General features: G+C 33.1%; 2 protein-coding genes across 2 annotated transcripts; one reads left to right on the top strand and one right to left on the bottom strand.

Annotated features, from left to right (window-relative positions):
- Positions 1 to 4,890: 4,890 nt before the first annotated feature.
- LOC129917861 (zinc finger protein with KRAB and SCAN domains 8-like) lies at positions 4,891 to 13,250 on the top strand. The gene is made up of 3 exons (XM_055998051.1): positions 4,891 to 5,278; positions 9,170 to 10,874; positions 12,281 to 13,250. The coding sequence occupies exons 1-3, from the start codon at positions 5,108 to 5,110 to the stop codon at positions 13,162 to 13,164; spliced, it is 2,760 nt and encodes a 919-aa protein (XP_055854026.1). The 5' UTR covers positions 4,891 to 5,107; the 3' UTR covers positions 13,165 to 13,250.
- A 4,522-nt stretch (positions 13,251 to 17,772) lies between these two features.
- Positions 17,773 to 18,422, bottom strand: LOC129917969 (cytochrome c oxidase subunit 6A, mitochondrial). The gene is made up of 2 exons (XM_055998237.1): positions 18,257 to 18,422; positions 17,773 to 18,119 (listed from the first exon to the last, which is right to left on the bottom strand). Exons 1-2 carry the CDS (start codon positions 18,348 to 18,350, stop codon positions 17,887 to 17,889), a joined length of 327 nt encoding a protein of 108 aa, XP_055854212.1. The 5' UTR covers positions 18,351 to 18,422; the 3' UTR covers positions 17,773 to 17,886.

Genomic DNA, 18,422 nt, shown 5'->3' with positions numbered 1-18,422 from the left:
CCTCTACCGCATACCCTCCGGTGTGGCCAAGCCTTAAGGCTTGGCCACACCGGAGGGTATGCGGTAGCGGAACGGGTAGAGGTAACGGTACTTGTATGAAAAAAATTCCATACAAATATCGTTACCACTACCCGTACCTCTACCGCATACCCTCCGGTGTGGCCAAGCCTTTAAATATGTGTATTAACATATAAATAAACTAGTTAACAAAACAAAGATAAATTTTATAGTTCGTGTTGCTCAAAGGCACGATGACAATTTTGTTTATGGTGTGGACATTTACACCGGAGGGTATGCGGTAGCGGAACGGGTAGAGGTAACGGTACTTGTATGAAAAAAATTCCAAACTGACATATCAACGTTCAGATGTTGAATTTTTTTCATACAAATATCGTTACCGCTACCCGTACCGCTACCGCATACCCTCCGGTGTGGCCAAGCCTTTAAAGTGTAAATAATAGGGGTTTTCACGATTCGATGCAAATGGTCTTGTATCGTTGTAAAAGTGCAAAAGTGTAACATTTTCTTAAAATAAAACAACCAAATATACAGACTAAATTTTTTTTACACTTTTACACTTTTGCTATACCCAACCCTATTGCAAAAATAAAATACAATGGTGCAAAATTTGTCTATTGTAGTTGTAGTAGTAGAAAACAAAATTTTGCATTTTTACACCTTTTTGTTACACCGGATCGTGAATTACCCCTAATAATTAATAACCTTAGAGCAGATAATTTCTAAGTCGGTCGAAATAAAATACCTATACTTAAGCGAATGTAAAACACCAATGTATATGTAATTTTTTGAAGTCCCAATAAAGTTCCATTGTATATATATTCCTACCCAACTAACAATTTTACTTCCACAAGGGTCTAACGAAGCTGTTTCGATTTTAGAAATATTGCTTGTATACGACCATAGAGAAGCCCATCTGGCCCACCCGAGAAGCTTGATAGGCCTTAGAAGAGTCATATGCAAGTTGATTGGAGAGACTCATAACATGTCTTTAATGCCTTATAGAAACAACCAACATTTGAAATTTGAAAATGTGTATTATTGTTGCAGGCTTTTATTTTTATTTAGAAGCTCTGAGTAGACTTGTCGAAGGATTGTGAAAGTCTAAACGAGGTATATCCCAAATAGAATAAAAAAAAAAAAAATATTTTTTTTTTCATTTTATTTTTTTTTTTTTTTTATACCTATTACATTTTATTTTTTCATTTTCTTCTTTGGTTTCGATCTAGACAAGTTTTGCTTCTGAAATTAAATTAAAAAACACAAATTATATTGAGAAAAAAACTTCTTACTTACTTGACGCATTTTGCTGGATTTGAACCACGTACATCCTGATTGATAGTCCGGTACCTTACCCATCGAGCTACTCAGGTATATAATAAAAGAGTTTCAAATTTGGACTAGTTGAAACCAGAGCTTCCTAAGGGCTTCGATTTAACTTCCTGATGAATTGCACTATCTTCCCATCCATGGGGGTAAGCCTAAGCTAAGAGCTATGCCATCGCGAAACTTGTTTTCGCAGAAGGGCCTCCCATGGTCGACAGGTCGAAGCGGAGTAGGCTGTTGCTACTAATTACCCCCCCAACGAAGGAGTGTTCCCACCAAGGCACTCCCAACAATTGACGGTAGCGGAAGAATTCATTTACAGAATCAACGGTAGCGTCACCAGTTCCAGTTAGGCCGAACTACTTGGTGAACCCCTTATATGAGCTACTCCGACATATTCAGAGCACAGGTCTATAAGGAGCAAATCACATCTAGGCAAAATAACATCAAGGTGAGCCTAGCGACACACACCAACATCTAAGAGCTTTCCATTAAGCGTGCATGCAATTCCTTGGGTTAGGCGACTGATGATCACCGGCGTAGTAAAAGACGATCACATTACAAAAACAGGAGCATGCCAGTGTCGACAATTTGCGAAAAACGTTTCGCGAAATTTTCCGAAAAATTTCGAGCATTATGGAAGTACTTGCTAACACGAACAGCACTACCCCACCAGGCAGTACCGCTGCTACACACGGTACTGATCCTGGACCGATTAGAAATAATCGGGTCAGAGCTATACGGATTCCGGGGGCTAGCAAAGTAATGCACGAGGTTAGAAGAAAATTGAGAGTCGCGAGTTGGAACGTGGGTAGTATGAACGGCCGAAGCTGTGAATTAGAAGAGATGATCGGGGAACCCCACATGCGGAGCCGTAGTGTGAGATCATGACTATCCGAGATCATGACTATCGTCGATAATAGAGAAGAAGAAGATGAATTGCACTATCTTAAAGAATATGGTGACCATTTGTGTTTTTTTTTTTCAAAGTTATTATTTTTGGTTATTTTCTGTTTTTTTTTTATCTTGTAAAAAATTATTTAATAAAGACTAAATAATATTATATACTGATTGTCAAACCATGTCATTATTGAGAAGATGAAAGAGAATAACTTGTTACTCAAGAACAATTTTTTCTGGAATATCTGAAAAATTCGGTTTTTTTTAGACTTTAGAGGTTTCACCCGGATGCCGTCAAGCCCCATTTTTCCGAAGCAGAAAAAAAATCTTTAATTTTTTTGGGCTTTTGGCTTTTTCTTAAAAATTAGAGAATTAACTTTGTTTTGAACTTAGATAAAAAATCTAAAATGTCCATCACTATTTTATTTTTAAATAAGTGGAGAAGATTAAAATCTTGTTTTCCTTTCTTCTCCACTTACTTGAATATGAACTGCGAATTGGTCAGTAAACCATTTTTAATATCACTATTTTAAACCAATTACCGATATGAAAAGATTCACTTTTTCATTTATTTCTTTATAACAATGAATAAAAAAACCAAAAATGGTCACCATAATGGCACTTATCCAAATATTTCTTATTCTCATGAGTTTAAAAAATTTAGCTTGTACTCACTTTCACAGGGCTTCTAAAAATAAAATTAGGGAGCCTAACTTCGCTTAGGCAAACTTATAAAATTAAATGCTTTTTACAATGTTTTGCTTGTACTTAAAGGACTTCTACAAATATAAATAAATATCCCCTAACTTCGCTAAGGCAAACATATAAAACTAAAAGCTTTTCGCGCATGCGCCGGAAATTGAACTTCTTTTTTTCTCACACAGAGATTAAAAAAAAATTAAATTATGTAAGTCGTTATATTTGAAAGTGATATTAAACATAATTTTCAATCAAAAACAATGATTCAACAATTTTTTAATTCAAATATTAGAATGGAGTAACTATAACACATTTATTTTGTGGAATATTTGTTTAAAAAGGCAAAACCGTTTAACTGCGGTTTATTTGAAATTCAACGTAATTTTTTTTTTTTTAAATGAATATCACGACTCATATACTATTGACATAATTTTGGTAATATAGAACTATAATAATAAATGCATTTAAGGCAATTGTATAAGTTGTAGGTACTTCTACCATACTAAAAAACCTACCTAAGTAATTTTTGAGTCTAATAATTTTCGAATTGGATAAAAAAAATACATAGCATTCATAAAGATTTTGTAAGCAGTTCTAATACAATTTCTTTTGCAAAGCCATTTAAAAGAAGTCAGTTATTGGCTTTTCTTTCTTGTGCTTCTACAATGGAATTTCATGTGGCCATATTGAAATTTAAACGAAATGTTTTCATTAATGCTTGTAGAAATTTTTAAATTCCACTTGCACTAGGTTTCTAGGAAGCGGTTAACGAAAGTTAAGCCTCGGAAGTTTGAATTTTCGATTCACAAACTAAATACAAGCCCTGTAGAGATATTAGCTGCAAGAAATTAAAGATCCTAACCTTGTGGAAGTAAAATTGTTAGTTGGGTATAGTATTCTCATGAAGCAGAATTTTTCTGTTTTGCGTCGCCACCGCTGGGATCGCTAGTTTATTTTATATTTGAACCTTATGCAGAAAATTGAAATGCAGATTTACCAAAAGATCTCGCTAAAGTATTTTCTTCGGTTGATAGTACTATAGAAATATATATACAATGAAAGTTCATTCATTCATTCTTCACTAAGGCCGTGTGTGAATTGCGTTAAATAGTTAACACCGTGTAAAATTTTTGACACTATTGAGGTCGAATTACGGCACACGTTCCTATTACGGCACCCTATCTTTTTCTACTAAATAAATAGAGACACAAATAGTAAAAACGTTAACGAATGATCGTAATCGTATGCTGTAATTCGACCACTGGTTTGAGTTAAATTTTTTTTGCAGATGGTTTTGTTTTGTTTTTTTTTTCTTTTTTTTATTAAAAAGGAGTTTCATGGCAGAAAAGAGGCAGAGAAAAATATTAAACAATGATTCATACAGCTGAAATTTTTTTGCTCACATCAATAGTGTCAAACATATTACACGGTGTTAACTATTTAACGCAATTCACACACGGCCTAATTGACTTTTGATATAGATTTTCACTACCAGTAGAGCATTTTAATTTTACCAATTCCAATTCAACTTTTTAACTAGCAAATGTAAGCCAAGATATTTCTCCTAAAACTATGCTATAATTTCTGAAACAATATTTTCCTCAATTGGTTCTTGTACATAATAATACATTTTTCACCTCACTAAAAAAAGAGACATCTACTTATGAAAACATGAGCCTGCAGAAAAATCTTCTAAAGTTCATGAAAATATATGAAAAGTTATTTTTGAATTCTTATCTAAAAAAAAAAAATAATTAAAAATTATAGTTCTGACTCGCTTTCATAATTGTCTAAATGAAAATTTAATTAATTTCTTTTGTTTTTGTTTATAGTGCCATCTACATATGAACATGATTTGACATTCGAAAACAATAAACCCACCACACCAAATAATTTATCTACCAAAAACCAAGTTTCAATACCCAAGCCCACATCCACCATCTTGCCGCAGTGTGAAGTTTTTTCTTCTGCACATTATAATCGCAATTGTTTGACGAAATTTACTTTTGTTAATTTTCATTTTCTGTAATTATAAAGAAATTAAATAAATATAAAAGTGCATTGATTATATTCTTAATTATCTAATAAATATTGAAACAATTAAAAATCATCCAACAAACTGATAGATTCTTTGTTATCCAAGCAAATCTGCGATTGAGAAAAAATGGGTGACATAGTAGAGACTCGTCAGAGTGAATTGAGGGACAAAAAGATATGTCGCTTTTGCTTGACTCAAAATGCCTCCGATTTAACAAACATTTATTCCCGTTCCCGGGAAAATCGAGTGAAGACTGCACCATTGCCTCTTCAGGTGATGGCCTGTGTTTCCATTGAGGTAAAGTAATTAATTTAAATTCCTAAATAATAGTGAATTTGTTTTGTTTATTATGCGGTGACAACTATACCAAGTTTATGCTACATATTTCCAAAAGCGGTGAAAATGTACAAATGGTTTGTTTCTGAATAAATAATTGTATTGGGTAGAAAGTCCAAGACGCAATGCTGCCGCCAAAGTTAAAAAAGAAATTAGTACAAGAGGCAAACGAAATGAAATAGGCTACTGAATATAATGTCAATTGGTTCGAATGTCAGATGAGAAGAAGTAAATATTTTTGTAAAACCAATGAGAGTGCATTTATTTGTAATAAAAGAACAAATTAAAATATAAAAAAAATGTATTTGCACATTTACCACAAAGAATTACACGAAATAAACAATTTGTTGTTGTTGTAGGTAATTTACTTGCCATGGAACTTGTGTTTGTTTACTTGTTCCTCTTGGAAACTAGTAAATAAGCTACATACTTTATTTGAGCTCAAAAGAAAAGGTCGATGAATTCGGCATGTGGCCAGATTTGTTAGAGCTTAGATGAAGTTTACGGACAATGGAAGAGCACAACAGTGGGAGAAACAAATTTTGATTGTACAAGAATCAAGAAAATCCATTGAAACCTTCATCTCAAAATATAGAAAAAACACAACTCGACCGATTTAATTGGTAATGCCTCGTTTAAAGAAAAAACCTGGAGAACCCAGTTCAGGAAACAATTGTGGGTATACGACGCTCCAACACACTTGCAAAGAAGAGGCAGGCCAAAAAAACTATTGGTACAAATTCACCGACACCTGCATTCACTAGATCGCATAATAATTTTATTTTTGAAGCTCCATAAATCGATGGTCCCATGCAGAAACATACAATCAAATAGTAGGTCTGTTCCAGACTTTTTGTGCACTAAATTAGGAAGTCTGTCAAATTAATGAGAGTTGGGAGAGAATTCTCTCAGTAGGAAATAAAACTACGAAATACTGCCAAAAAGTCTGGAACAAGTTGAACACCATTAAACAACACAATTTCATATTTTATGCTTAATTCGATAAACATCAACACTTTTTAAATGCAAAAAACACGTAAACGCGATTCAATTTAAAAATCACTACAATTTGATTTGTTTTCTTCTTTATTTATTTGTTTGACATACGTCAACTTTTCATTTTACAACTCATATTTCTGTCGGAAGAAATTCTTTGGGCTAAATTAAATTTGTCAGGGTGGGGAAATTTCTTACTCTCTCGTGAGCGCTCTCTTCTACACAATTTTTGAAGTTGGGAACAGACTCTGACCAAAAATAACCAAATATTACTAAATTCGGCAGTTTCAAACTGAGTGTCGAACGGACCTAGTATAGTTTTGAGTCATGAATACCATAAGAATCTAACAATCGGATATGTAGACAAAAAAGAACTTAGTTAAAAGACCAATTTTATAACTTATTGCAAACAAAATCATACTGCACTTAGTATTTTTATAACTTAACACATACACTATTCACTATACTGCCGTGCTAAGAAAAAAGGGCGTATGAGCCAAAAATCAAAAAATGAGTTTGTTGCATATTTGATAACGTTAAGCAGCACTTTATTTTTGGGTGAGATAAAAAAAAAAGGATTTCCAACTTGAATATCCCAAACCCGCAAATAAAAAAGGGCACATATCCATTTTCTATCATGATACTAAGCAAAAAGGGCACATAATCCATAGTTCTTTGCGTATGTGTCCTTTTTTACTTAGTATCTCACAACTTTGTTGGTTCATACTTTTTTACTAAAAACCAGTAACTTTGATTTAAAAATTAAGAAAAATTTTCAAACATTTTAATTTCGGATTTTTTTTTTTCAATTTCATTTTTTTTTTTGAAAAACAAATTTTTGAAGATTTCTACAAAGTATTATCAAAAAAAAAAAAACGGTTTCAAAAAACGGATATAAAAACCGTTTAAAAAGTAGTTTTCGTTTTTTCAGAAAAGTAACTTTGAATACTTTTTTTGGATTTAATATAAAATAAATTGTAATGACCATGAATTGTCAGGAATTTTTTAAAAATTTGTCACGAATTGCCCGAAAAATTTGCTGTGACTATCTTTTTGTTTGATAGAAAAAATATACAAATAACAAGTTTGTGACCAATGTGTCAGGCCTCAGGCAAATAAGTTTCATGAACACACTGCTTTCTTCATCGACAAATTCTGGCATTTAAACTACTGTCTGCAGAATTAAATAATGCTTAAAGCTGTGATCAGAGAAGTGAACTTTTTAAAAGAAAAAGCCTTGCAAAGTCGACTGTTTAGAATTGTATGCGATGAAGTTGGTTTACTCCACAATTATCTTTTTTATCACACAGTTAACTGTCAAAGGGAAAACCAAACAAACAAACAAACAAATTTGATTCTTGTCCCTGCGTTAAAAGATTCTTAAAGAAAACTCAAACGGGAGAATCAATATTTGTAAGCTACCATATTCCTCTCATAGTACAGAGTTTATTATATTGGGAGATGAAACTGTTGAGTTACTTTCAAGAAATAGACTCTGAAAGTGAAAATGGAACTAAGATGGAATTTAAATCCTTTTTTGAATAATTCGGTTGAACTTGCTAATCTACCGTCTGTAAAACTGAAAGAAAACAGGTGGCATGTTAAGAATGGATAGTATTCTGAGCTGGCAAACGAAGCTTTGCTGTTGTTAGTGCCCTTCGCCATTTCAATCCAAGATTTCAACTTTTATTACAAAAAACATATGTACAAACACATTTGTCGCACTGAGAAATTTTTTTCGTCTTTTGTTTTGATTTAGCATTATTTTAATTTTTTGTATCAATATTTGGCTTGCAGCCGCGACCCTCTTAAGAACTAGTGGGTCGCGACCCACACTTTGAAAAACACTGCTCTAGAAGATACTATAAAAACTATGTAATACCATTTTAAAATTCCCTTTAGACACACAACACAAATATTTAAAATAGTTGGCCAACTGCGGTACTATAATTTTTTTTATACTAAAGGTCATGGTATAAAGAATATTCTTTGTACCATTACGAAATGTGTTAATTTTTGTATAAATTTTTTTTTTTTTACAATTGGCATCGAAAAAGAAATTTCAATTTTTTTTAAAGAAAAAGTGCACAGTTATTTTTTAATTTTTTTTTTAACTGCTTATGTACTGAAAAGTACCGAAACTGGAGACCGTGCTGTAATAATTTGTAGCCTAATTTGGGGGCACAATAGAACTTAAAGGTCGCAGTGGAACTTCCCCCTCCCAACATTCATTCATTCATTCAATTGCTTATGCAGTGAGTCAATTATTGTAGAAAATTATAACAAAAAAGAAATTGATAAAATTAATTAATTCGTAGTTGTGGTTCACGAAAACGTAAGATGATAAAATAAAAACTACTGAATGAACTGGTTGAACTGCTTTTTGACTTAGTAAGTTACTAAAATGGCCTTAAAATTGTTCTAAATCGTTAAAAATTGTGCCCTAGTATCTACCAGAAATTCGGTAAACGATGAATGAACTTACTTATGCATAACCTACACAAAAGCTTAACATACACTGAGAGAAAAAAACGTAACATAAATTGTAAAATAGTCAACGTTGATTCAATGTAGAAGAAAACTTTTATGAAATATCTTAAAAATTATGTACACAACTACACTTCATAGTGTACAAATGTTCTATAAAATACTTCAAGAACTCCAAAATGCCACAACAAGTCGTTGATGTAGCTGATGTAACTTATAATGAAGTTTGCTGTGAAATAGACCCCTGATACGAAGAATTATCAAAAAAATTATCATAATAAAACCAATACTTGCCAATACTTTTTTTCAACTGCACATGTACTAAATAACAATATTTATTTCAGTACCTACTTTTTTTTTCATTTTTAGGTTTTTTCAAACGATTGTATGCCTGGTTACGTATGCAGTGAATGTCGTTTAATTTTCGACTATTGTTATCGCTTTAAGCAAATGTGCAAGAAAGCCGATACATGCCTTCGTCACTATCCTCTTACTGGACAATGGTCGCCTGCAATGGACCATCCAAAAATTCCAACTGAACTTTTACAAAAAGAAAAATCTGCTCAAAAAAATCTGAACGCATTACAAGTTCCCAAACCCATAGAAGTTGTAGAAACTATAAAAGAAATTGTCGAAGAGGAAGAAGATCAATCGCCTGCTATAACCATAAAACCAGAGAACATCAAAACTCAAATTCCGAACAAAAAATCAACTCAAACTAGACAGCAATCCCAGAAGACAGATGTAGAAATAGATGAACCAGATGCTGAAGAAGAATACACACCAAAAAAAGCACCAGTTTCAGTTTCAGCAAAATCTGCTGTCCGCAAAACTTCGGTTGTAAAAATATTGAATAAATCGGCCATTCGCATTCTTAATAAAGAGGCTCAACGAGTTATCGAGCCAATAATGACGAAACCGGTGTTACAACGTGATGACGATGGCAATCTTTCAATTGTCACTCAGATTCTTGAGCAAGATGTGCCTGATATAAAAGAATCTCTAGCACAAACCACAGTATTAGAGACGAACGTTTACCCTTGTCCGCATTGTGAACGTTCTTTTCCATTGCAACAATTACTTGATATTCATTTGGTGAATCATAATCGAGAAAGAAGCTTCTTCTGCGAATTCTGCGACAAGAGTTTCTTCAGCAAATACGACTTGCAGAAGCACAACTTGACGCACACTGGTGAGAAGCCTTATAAATGCGTTGTATGCAACAAAGGTTTTACGCGCTCTACTTTGTTACATCGTCACGAAAAAACACACACTGATATTCCCAAGTTTATATGTGTGTTCTGTGAGAAATCTTTTATATCGCAAGAAGAAATGGAGAAGCACACTGAACGGCATCGTAAACACCGACCATTTGTGTGTAAGATTTGTAACAAAGCTTTTGCCTTCAAGCAAGGCCTGGAACGTCACGAAGTTGTTCACTGTCGTCAACAACCATTCCAATGTCAATATTGCGACCAAAGCTTCCCAACCCCAAGTAAATTATCTAGACATTTGACAGCCCATGCTGGAAAACGTCCTTATCCATGCAAGCTTTGCCCTAAATCCTATCTACTTAGTCATCATTTGACTAGACATATGCGTTCCCACAAAAATGGCTCTGGTTCATATAAGTGCATTGATTGTCAGAAACCATTCAATACGAGAGATGACTTGATTTATCACTCGGCTGTGCATGCCGCTCAAACAATGGTTTGTCCGCTGTGCAAGGATGCATTTGATGATATTGAAACTGTAACTGAACATGTTAGACAGCATGCCGAAGGTGAAGCCTATGCTTGCGAGTTCTGCGATTTTATTTACATGACAAATGAAAGATTAGAAGAACACACCAAAGCTTCGCATGCCGATGAGATGGTTGCCTACGATGAGGATACTAGAAGAAATGCTTTGGCTGAAAAAAATGCAAAAAATCAAGATACAAATTCAAACGAAACCTCAACTAAAGAAATGGACGAGGTAATTGAAGAGTTTCTGTATGAAGAATTTCCAGATGATACTTTGAAAAAAGAAGAAACTGAGGAAAATGTCATTGTCAAGGACGAAGCTGAATGGGGTAAGTAAATTGTTTGAATAGAAGTTAGCTTCATTGCTAACTTTTCTGTTTCTGAAATATTAAGCATATCAATCTCAATTCTTCTGTGATACTATAAATCACTCCAACTCCTTGCTACAAACGATGTAAAACCTATTAAATATTATCTATCCATTATTCCTACTTAAAACTTTGGAAAAAATGATATTTATTTAGGACAGGAAATAAAATCTTGTCTGGTCAATACGGCAATGCCTAAACAAAGGTGGAGACCACTCTCCATTTTCTGAAACTTATTAGTCAACGAACTGCTATTAGATCTAGAGGGAGAATGCTTGAAGGTAATTTCCTAATCAGATGATGTTGCAATCCCACATTATGTCTTCGCTTCAATAAACACATTTTTTTACTAAAAAAATGTATATAGACATATTTAATTCGTAATTCCCGTGGTGAAGGCAAGTTTTTAAACTAAGTTTGTAAGCGTACTACCGCTTAAGTATTTATTGTTTGTTCAATACACAAAATACATGTTTATACATTATTCCAGAAAATGTTCTGTCCTCTCTTGTTACAGTAAATGGATGATAATAAATCATTCAGCTCTGCCTTTACTTGAATTTGTCATACCTATTAAGCCTTCCTTTTAAAATCCATGAGTGTTTTATGAAGTTTTTGGAAAATCTATAGAATTTTGAGAATATATACAATGTACATCGATTTTTTGGCCCCCATCTTGTCAAGTGCTAAAAAAAAATAATATTTACATATTCTTCTCAGTGAATCATAAATCATGTGGGAATAAGTTAAACCTCAAATGCTTTTCCTACGACACGAATGGGTTGAATGCAATACATAAATAATAAATATATTTTTTACTTATCGATTAACATAAATTTTTAAGTGTATTTCGTCCTTAACGAAGTGAAAAAATTGGTTTTAATTCAGTAGTTTAAAATATGACAAATAGATTGCAAACTAGTTTATATTCCATTGTCAACCAGATTTGATTTATCCTAAATGTTAAAAGACTTTAGCTCATCAACAAACGCATTTTACTGTTCGCCCAACCCAACAAAGAAAATCTTTCAGAGGTCTTCAGAATACCATTTCTTCTATACTTGTCATGGTTCAGCTTCAGATGGCCTTTTATGGATAAATCACATTTTGGAAGTTAATAAGTTTACTCAATGTTCTCACTAATGTGTAATGATTTCGAGCAAGATGTTCAATATAAAATGAAAACCCAGAAAAGCCTTGAAATCTATGAATATATACTAACAGCAAGAAATCTAAATACATCTATGTAAACATTTAAGGAACATTTAGAAAAATATTCCCGTATCAAAAAAAAAAAAAAACAATGTTTTTCAAACGTTCAACTTCATTGATTTACAAATTTTAATGTATTTTTTGTTTATTTGCAGAAAATCAACTTGATAATCATAACCAAGCATCAATCGACACTTCTTTAGTTTCCACAGAAAACGAAACTATAGATGAAGAAACATTAGAACTTATGAATATAATTGAAATGAGCGAACAAGACAGCGAACCTCCTGCAAAAATAAAGAAAATCTATGGAAAACCAGCTGAAGTAGCAAAAGTTGTTTCAGTGAAACAAACACAACCACTTCGTCGAAAAGTACCGATAAAGTCTGGTAATGCAATATCACCAGCCAGTTCTAGTTCATCGTCGCCAAAGGAAAATAAGAAGCCACAACAAGCAACTCCAGCAGCAAAAATAATTTCAGTACCAAAGGCTGTTGTTAAGCCGCCAGTTTCAACGACACCAAAAACTCGTCAGCCAACCATTCAAGCAGCTCTAAAAGCCATATCGAAATCGGTTTCGGTAAAAAAAATAGAAACACCAAACAAAACATTGGTAACTGGTTCGATACCAAAACCAGTCGAAACCGAAACACCAACAAGAAAAACATCTCCACGAGTAGCAGCAGTGAAGCAGGATCCATCGCAACAGAACAAGGTATCTAAGCCGTCGCCTAATACAAATCAACGAATGTTACGTCAACGTAGTGAAACAACTCCGGAAGTTAGAGTGCAACAAGTTAAAGCTAGCCCCGTCTCTAAGGAAATTAAAAAATCTCCACAAAAGCCAGCCGCATTAGTGGCTGTGAAGAAAATTGATGCATCTCAAGAGGACAAAAAGCTTGTTGAAATGGTTATTGATGATAAGAAAGTAAAAGTTAAAAAAATTACAATGTCTAAAGCGCAAGTAGCTGAGATGACACGCGATGGCCGTATTCAAATGAAAGGAGGAACTATGATTCTTAAAAAGAATTCAGCATGAGCATCTTTAAATGATGTTTAAAGTCCAAATGCAGACTTAAAAAATATATCTATTTTATCTGTGTAAGAATTGTACACAAAACAAATTATATAATCAGTTAAATAAAGATAAGGTACTTATTTTAAGAAGTTTGTTTTTGAAATTTTTATTATATATGTATGTAAGTTAAAATCAAAGAAAATATTTAATTTTGGATCAAAACTAAAGTAGATTGTATGTTGCGTTGATGCTGTGTGTACTCGCTTTTGTTTTTCACTAGGATCTCTACAAAAATCCTTGTTTCAAATGGAAATCGATAATAAAGTTTTAAAGTAATAACATGATAACGATCAGGAAGTTAAAAGCCACCATTTTAAGTAACGAACAAAAATATTTAGCGTAGACGTCCTGATCGTTTTAATTTGGCATTAGGTAGAGTATTCCATTACCTAGGTTTTCTGTTAACATTTAATTATAAGGGCCGAGTTCAACGCAGGGCGCCTGAACTTAAATATTTTTAAGGGGGTCTGATTGACCAGAATCAAATGCCACCTAAACTTTTACGACATCTGACCAATCAAAGCACCAATTATAAAATTCAGAATTAAAGTTCTGGTAGTCTTCATTGAATCCGGGTAACAAAAGAGCGTCCACGTTTATCCAAATTTATTTTAAACCAAACAAAAAGAAATAAATAGCTAATCTTGTCCTTTTCTTAGAAAATAAACGAAACGGCTCACATGGATGGTTAATTACTAGGGGTATTCATGAAGGTGGTAAATGTATCAACATTTTGTATGGTTCAGTTCGTTTATCATTTTACCGTTTTACCCAGAGCTTACACCGTCGGCCGCATGAATACCCCTTCTGTTTTTTTAAATAACTATTTATTTATAAAAATTAGAAATTGATGTAAATAACTTAAAATTCTTGTCCCCCAACTCACCATTTTGGTGTTAAAGTGCATCAAAAGTAAAATTTTTTTTGTGAAAAGTGGCAACCACTTAAAAAAAGTTGGATCCTTACGCTCTTCTCCCCTTGAATACAAAAAGAGCCATGAAAGCCGTTCTATCGACGCCTGAACCCCCGACAGACGAGATTTGGGATTCGGGTAACCACACCTAGGGTAAAACGTCTATTATGGTTTCCCAAATCCATTTCCAAAACATTTTTTCAGCTTCACAGTTTCGTTTTTACCATGAATTCAGTTCAATTTCCAGTTTAAGTTAAACTACAGTATCCAGCTAGATTCGGTGTTTACCTTTTTAGCCATGCAGCAGGGATAAAAAATCGTAATCCAGCATTGTATCGAAATTGAAATAAAAAGTGTATAGAATTGTACGTTTTGATTCTTGCCACTTTGATTGAAGAACAATGAATAAAGAGATTAATATTTTCTGAACGAATAACTAAACTTCAATTTATAAGTTCAAGTGACCTCAACTCCAAAAATTTATAAAGCGTTTCGCCCAGGTACGACAGTGGGCTCATCAGTTAGATCTGTCGTACCCTTACTAAGACGCCTTATTTTGGTCGATGTTTACCGACACTATATACTGTGAATTTTAATATTCTAAGGGCCAATTTTTCAATAGTCAGATAAACCTCAGATAGAGCTTATTCCTAGGAATAAAAGTTTTTTTTATATTGACATTTATTCTTCTGATAGTCTAACTGACCATTGAAAAATCAGGGCTAAGGGAATTTGTTTAAATTCAGACACCTAGAAAATGTATGCCCTTGGCCAGGCATAATAACGAAGAAAAAAAAAAATAACTAAAATAATAAAAATTATTAAAATTAATTGATTCTGGACTATACAGGCCAATTATAAATTTGAGTTGTATCGTATTTGGGTTTTTAACCCTTGAGTGCAACCATTTGCTTCAAGATAAAAATAATTTTTAAATGCATTTCTGTATTCATGTCGTTCAATTCGAGAAATACTTCGAATCATCAGGAGCGCATTTAACGCCAAATTTGCTACCTTAAATGCCAAAAATATTTTTTTTTTTTCATTCTAATGGTATAGGTCGTTTCAAATCAAAAGTCCTGACTCAGAGTTTATTTTCTCCCTTCCAATAAAATTGAGAACATTGCGACAAATCAACTCAAAAATAACAACAAATCATGCTTGTTTGAATGAAAGAAATGCTAGAGAAAAAAATAAGCAAACGAAAAATCTGAATTTGTTTATTTATGATTTCTATGGTTACGACTCCAAAATAATTGAAAAATAAAAATAAGATATTTACTGCCCAATTATACAAATGAAAAGATGTGAATAGAATTTTAAGTTATGAATTGCTATCATATAAACTGGACATTTCTGGTCCATATTCACCTAGTCCTATAATAATATCTTCGGCAAAGTTATCCCAAATGCCTTCAAATGATAAATAACTAAATAGTTGTATGTTTTTTTGTATTGTTCGCGGATATGGAGTGATGCAAGCCCGGGAGACTTGCCTCTGCTTTCTGAGGCTAACCCAGTGAACCGCACAGACGGATAAATTAATTAAAATAGGGATATCAAGAACTGTTCTTCATTATTTTATCGTAATTTTAGAAAAAGTTCAGCTGCCTCATAAATGCTTCCTTCCACTAAGCGAATGAGTTTTTTTTATTTTTGCTCAATTTTCCATGGGACTTTTGATTTGAAACGACCTATAATAATAGTTAGGTAATAGTTATGTCGTTTTCGATTGGAATCACTCAAGGATTCACTCATTCTGAAATCCAATAAAACAGTTTGTATCACTTCCACTCAATTCTGTTTTTTGTGTTTGTGTTAGTTATTCTGTAAAATTTTGAATGTCAAATATAAATTAATTTTTTTTTCTTTGAAATGAAATATTACAAATTAATTTTCAAAAACGGTAATATTCAGCTAATAAATGGGACAGTTGATTTGCAGAATATTTTAAGTAAGTATATAATGCGTTTATTTGTTTAATTACAGAAAAAATAACATTTTGAATGAAAAACCAAAAAAATTAGTGATTGAGTGATTATTTTGACTTTTAAATATTCATGTATTAGTGCTTCTGGATTTGATTCTGATTTTAAATCGAGAAGAGAATTTCTCTTCTGAGAAGCGTTCTTGCTGTCATTTTTAATTCAATAAAACGGTTTCAGAAGACTTCCAAACGTTTCCGGACGCTTCTGGACGTCCAATCGAAAACGACATTAGTGTGTTTTTTTTAACACGTCAAAAAGTGATTTTCTTATTTTTGTCATATCTCTTTTACTTGAGCGTTTTTAAAAAAATTTGTTCGTAGTAAAAGTTGTAGATCTTTTTATTACCTTCATTTGTTACAATATTGGTTTTTCGATTTGACAGACCGTTTTCGATCTGTAGGCAAAAAACTTCAAAAAATTGCAATTTTTTGTTTAGGGACAAACAAAATGACTCTTGGTGCGGTTGTACAAAATGTGGTTTTAGACTCTTTCGATCCCTTAAGTCAAAATGCATTTCGGATTTTTTCCCAGACCCCCATATAGCAAAATCTAACTTTCCCGTACTATTGAGATACCTTTTAGGGCGTCTGGCAGAGGGTAGGCTGAAACAAAACTGGCTTAAACTTACATTTTCTAAATCAGGAAAAGGCAGAGAAAGTTAATATTTGGCCATCATATGGTTACTCTAAACAAAAAAATATTATTTCAATTTTATAAGAAAAAAAACAGAAACTAGGTGTTTTTGTATGGAAAAACCTGTTTGGGAAACCTTTAAGGGCGTCTGGCAGAGGGAAGGCTGAAAAATATCTGGCTTAAACTTATATTTTCTAAACCAGGAATAGACATAGAATTTTAATTTGTTACCATCATACGGTTATACCCAACAGAAAATAAGCTATTAGGTTTTTTATTAGAAAAATGCATTTCAAAATGCTTCAAAGCGGTCTGGCGGGCCGAAAGCTGAAAAAAACTTCTGGTACCCACATTTTTGAAATCAGGGGATTTTTTATGATTTTTTGGTGTATTATTTATTCGGTTAATACCTAGCAAAACGGCAAAAGTTGATTTTTGACTGCACTTTGGATGCGTCTGGCAAGGAAAAGCTGAAAAAGATCACTGCCAGACTTTTTCCGTTGACATACTGTGGTGCTTATCTAGATATGTGCACACTCGAATTTCGGTTATATCAAAACTGCCAAAATATGCTGCCGGCTCTTAGACTATGATGCATAAAACATATTTGGCCCGGTCTTTTATAAAATAAAGCTAATTTTGGTTGTTGTGTATTAATATAAGCGGAAACGCAAAACTGTATAAAAATTTAGTTAGTGTATTTTTGTGTACTTAATAAAGTACAGTCGTATCGACTTTTGCAACCCATGCAGGCAGCGATGGCTCGTCAGGTTGTTTTTTGTTCAACGCTATGATGACTTCAGAATACGCTGAACTAAAAAAGTAGAAACCAGCAATAATTTTGTTTTTGTATACTGTTACATGGAGAAAAATCGATAAGAAAAGTTCGCAAAGAAATGAGCAATTATGATAACGAATGACTCCGTTTGCATAACAGGTCCAAGATTAGAATCAAGAGTTTTAAAGGTTGGTTCTTTATAGTTATTTAATGGAAAAACAAAACAAGTAATAATAAACAAAATAAAAGTTCAGAAATTTACTGAGAACACATATGTATTTTACTTTTCGATAATAATTACATGGCTCTAGCTTAAATGTGTTTTTTTCTGGAAATTATCCTCATCGACTTTTCAAACGGCTCCCAACTTTCTATGTCTCATAACCATCGGGCAAGGCATTGACCTTTGGATTGTGGAAAAGACTCTTGTTGCCTTCACCCCATGGGAAACGCTTGTTTCGGATACCCAAGTATTCGTACTTGACGAATGCTGGACGTGGGTGGTGTGCGTGTTCCTGGTGCTTAAGATAAGCGTTCAACATGCACAAGCCAACAGCTGGCATTGCAACAAAGATGGTCAATCGCTTCCATAGTTTGTAGCCACCTGAAAATGAAAAAAAAAATTAGTAGAATCATTACTCAAATCAATAGCAAGCTTATTAGATTACATAACCTCTTAACCTAAAGATTTTTTTTTTCTTTGGAGAAGAAAATTAATCAAAAGATTTTTGTTAGAATTACCTGAATGTTCTCCAGCGGTTGCTGCTGTTCCTTGTTGCTTAATTGCTGTTGTAGCAATATGACGACGAATTGAGTGCATAAGAGCTGCTGCCATTTTCAGGAAAATTGTGTTTTTATCTTCACCTGGCACAAGTTTTTCTGAAATAAAATTTTGATTTTCTTGTCA

The sequence above is a fragment of the Episyrphus balteatus genome, chromosome 1 (genome assembly GCF_945859705.1).
Source record: "Episyrphus balteatus chromosome 1, idEpiBalt1.1, whole genome shotgun sequence".
In the NCBI taxonomy this organism is placed as follows: Eukaryota; Metazoa; Arthropoda; class Insecta; order Diptera; family Syrphidae; genus Episyrphus; species Episyrphus balteatus.
The sequence above is the reverse complement of the archived record's forward strand: the minus strand, read 5'-3'. Positions and strand labels throughout refer to the sequence as shown.

Bases quoted from the DNA above. Each gene is read 5' to 3' on its own strand.
- LOC129917969 (XM_055998237.1), bottom strand. From the start codon at position 18,350: ATGGCAGCAGCTCTTATGCACTCAATTCGTCGTCATATTGCTACAACA. The intron at 18,120-18,256 runs GTAATTCTAACA...TTTCATTTTCAG, and splicing joins AACCGCTGGAGAACATTCAG to GTGGCTACAAACTATGGAAG.
- LOC129917861 (XM_055998051.1), top strand. From the start codon at position 5,108: ATGGGTGACATAGTAGAGACTCGTCAGAGTGAATTGAGGGACAAAAAG. The intron at 5,279-9,169 runs GTAAAGTAATTA...TTTCATTTTTAG, and splicing joins TGGCCTGTGTTTCCATTGAG to GTTTTTTCAAACGATTGTAT. The intron at 10,875-12,280 runs GTAAGTAAATTG...GTTTATTTGCAG, and splicing joins CAAGGACGAAGCTGAATGGG to AAAATCAACTTGATAATCAT.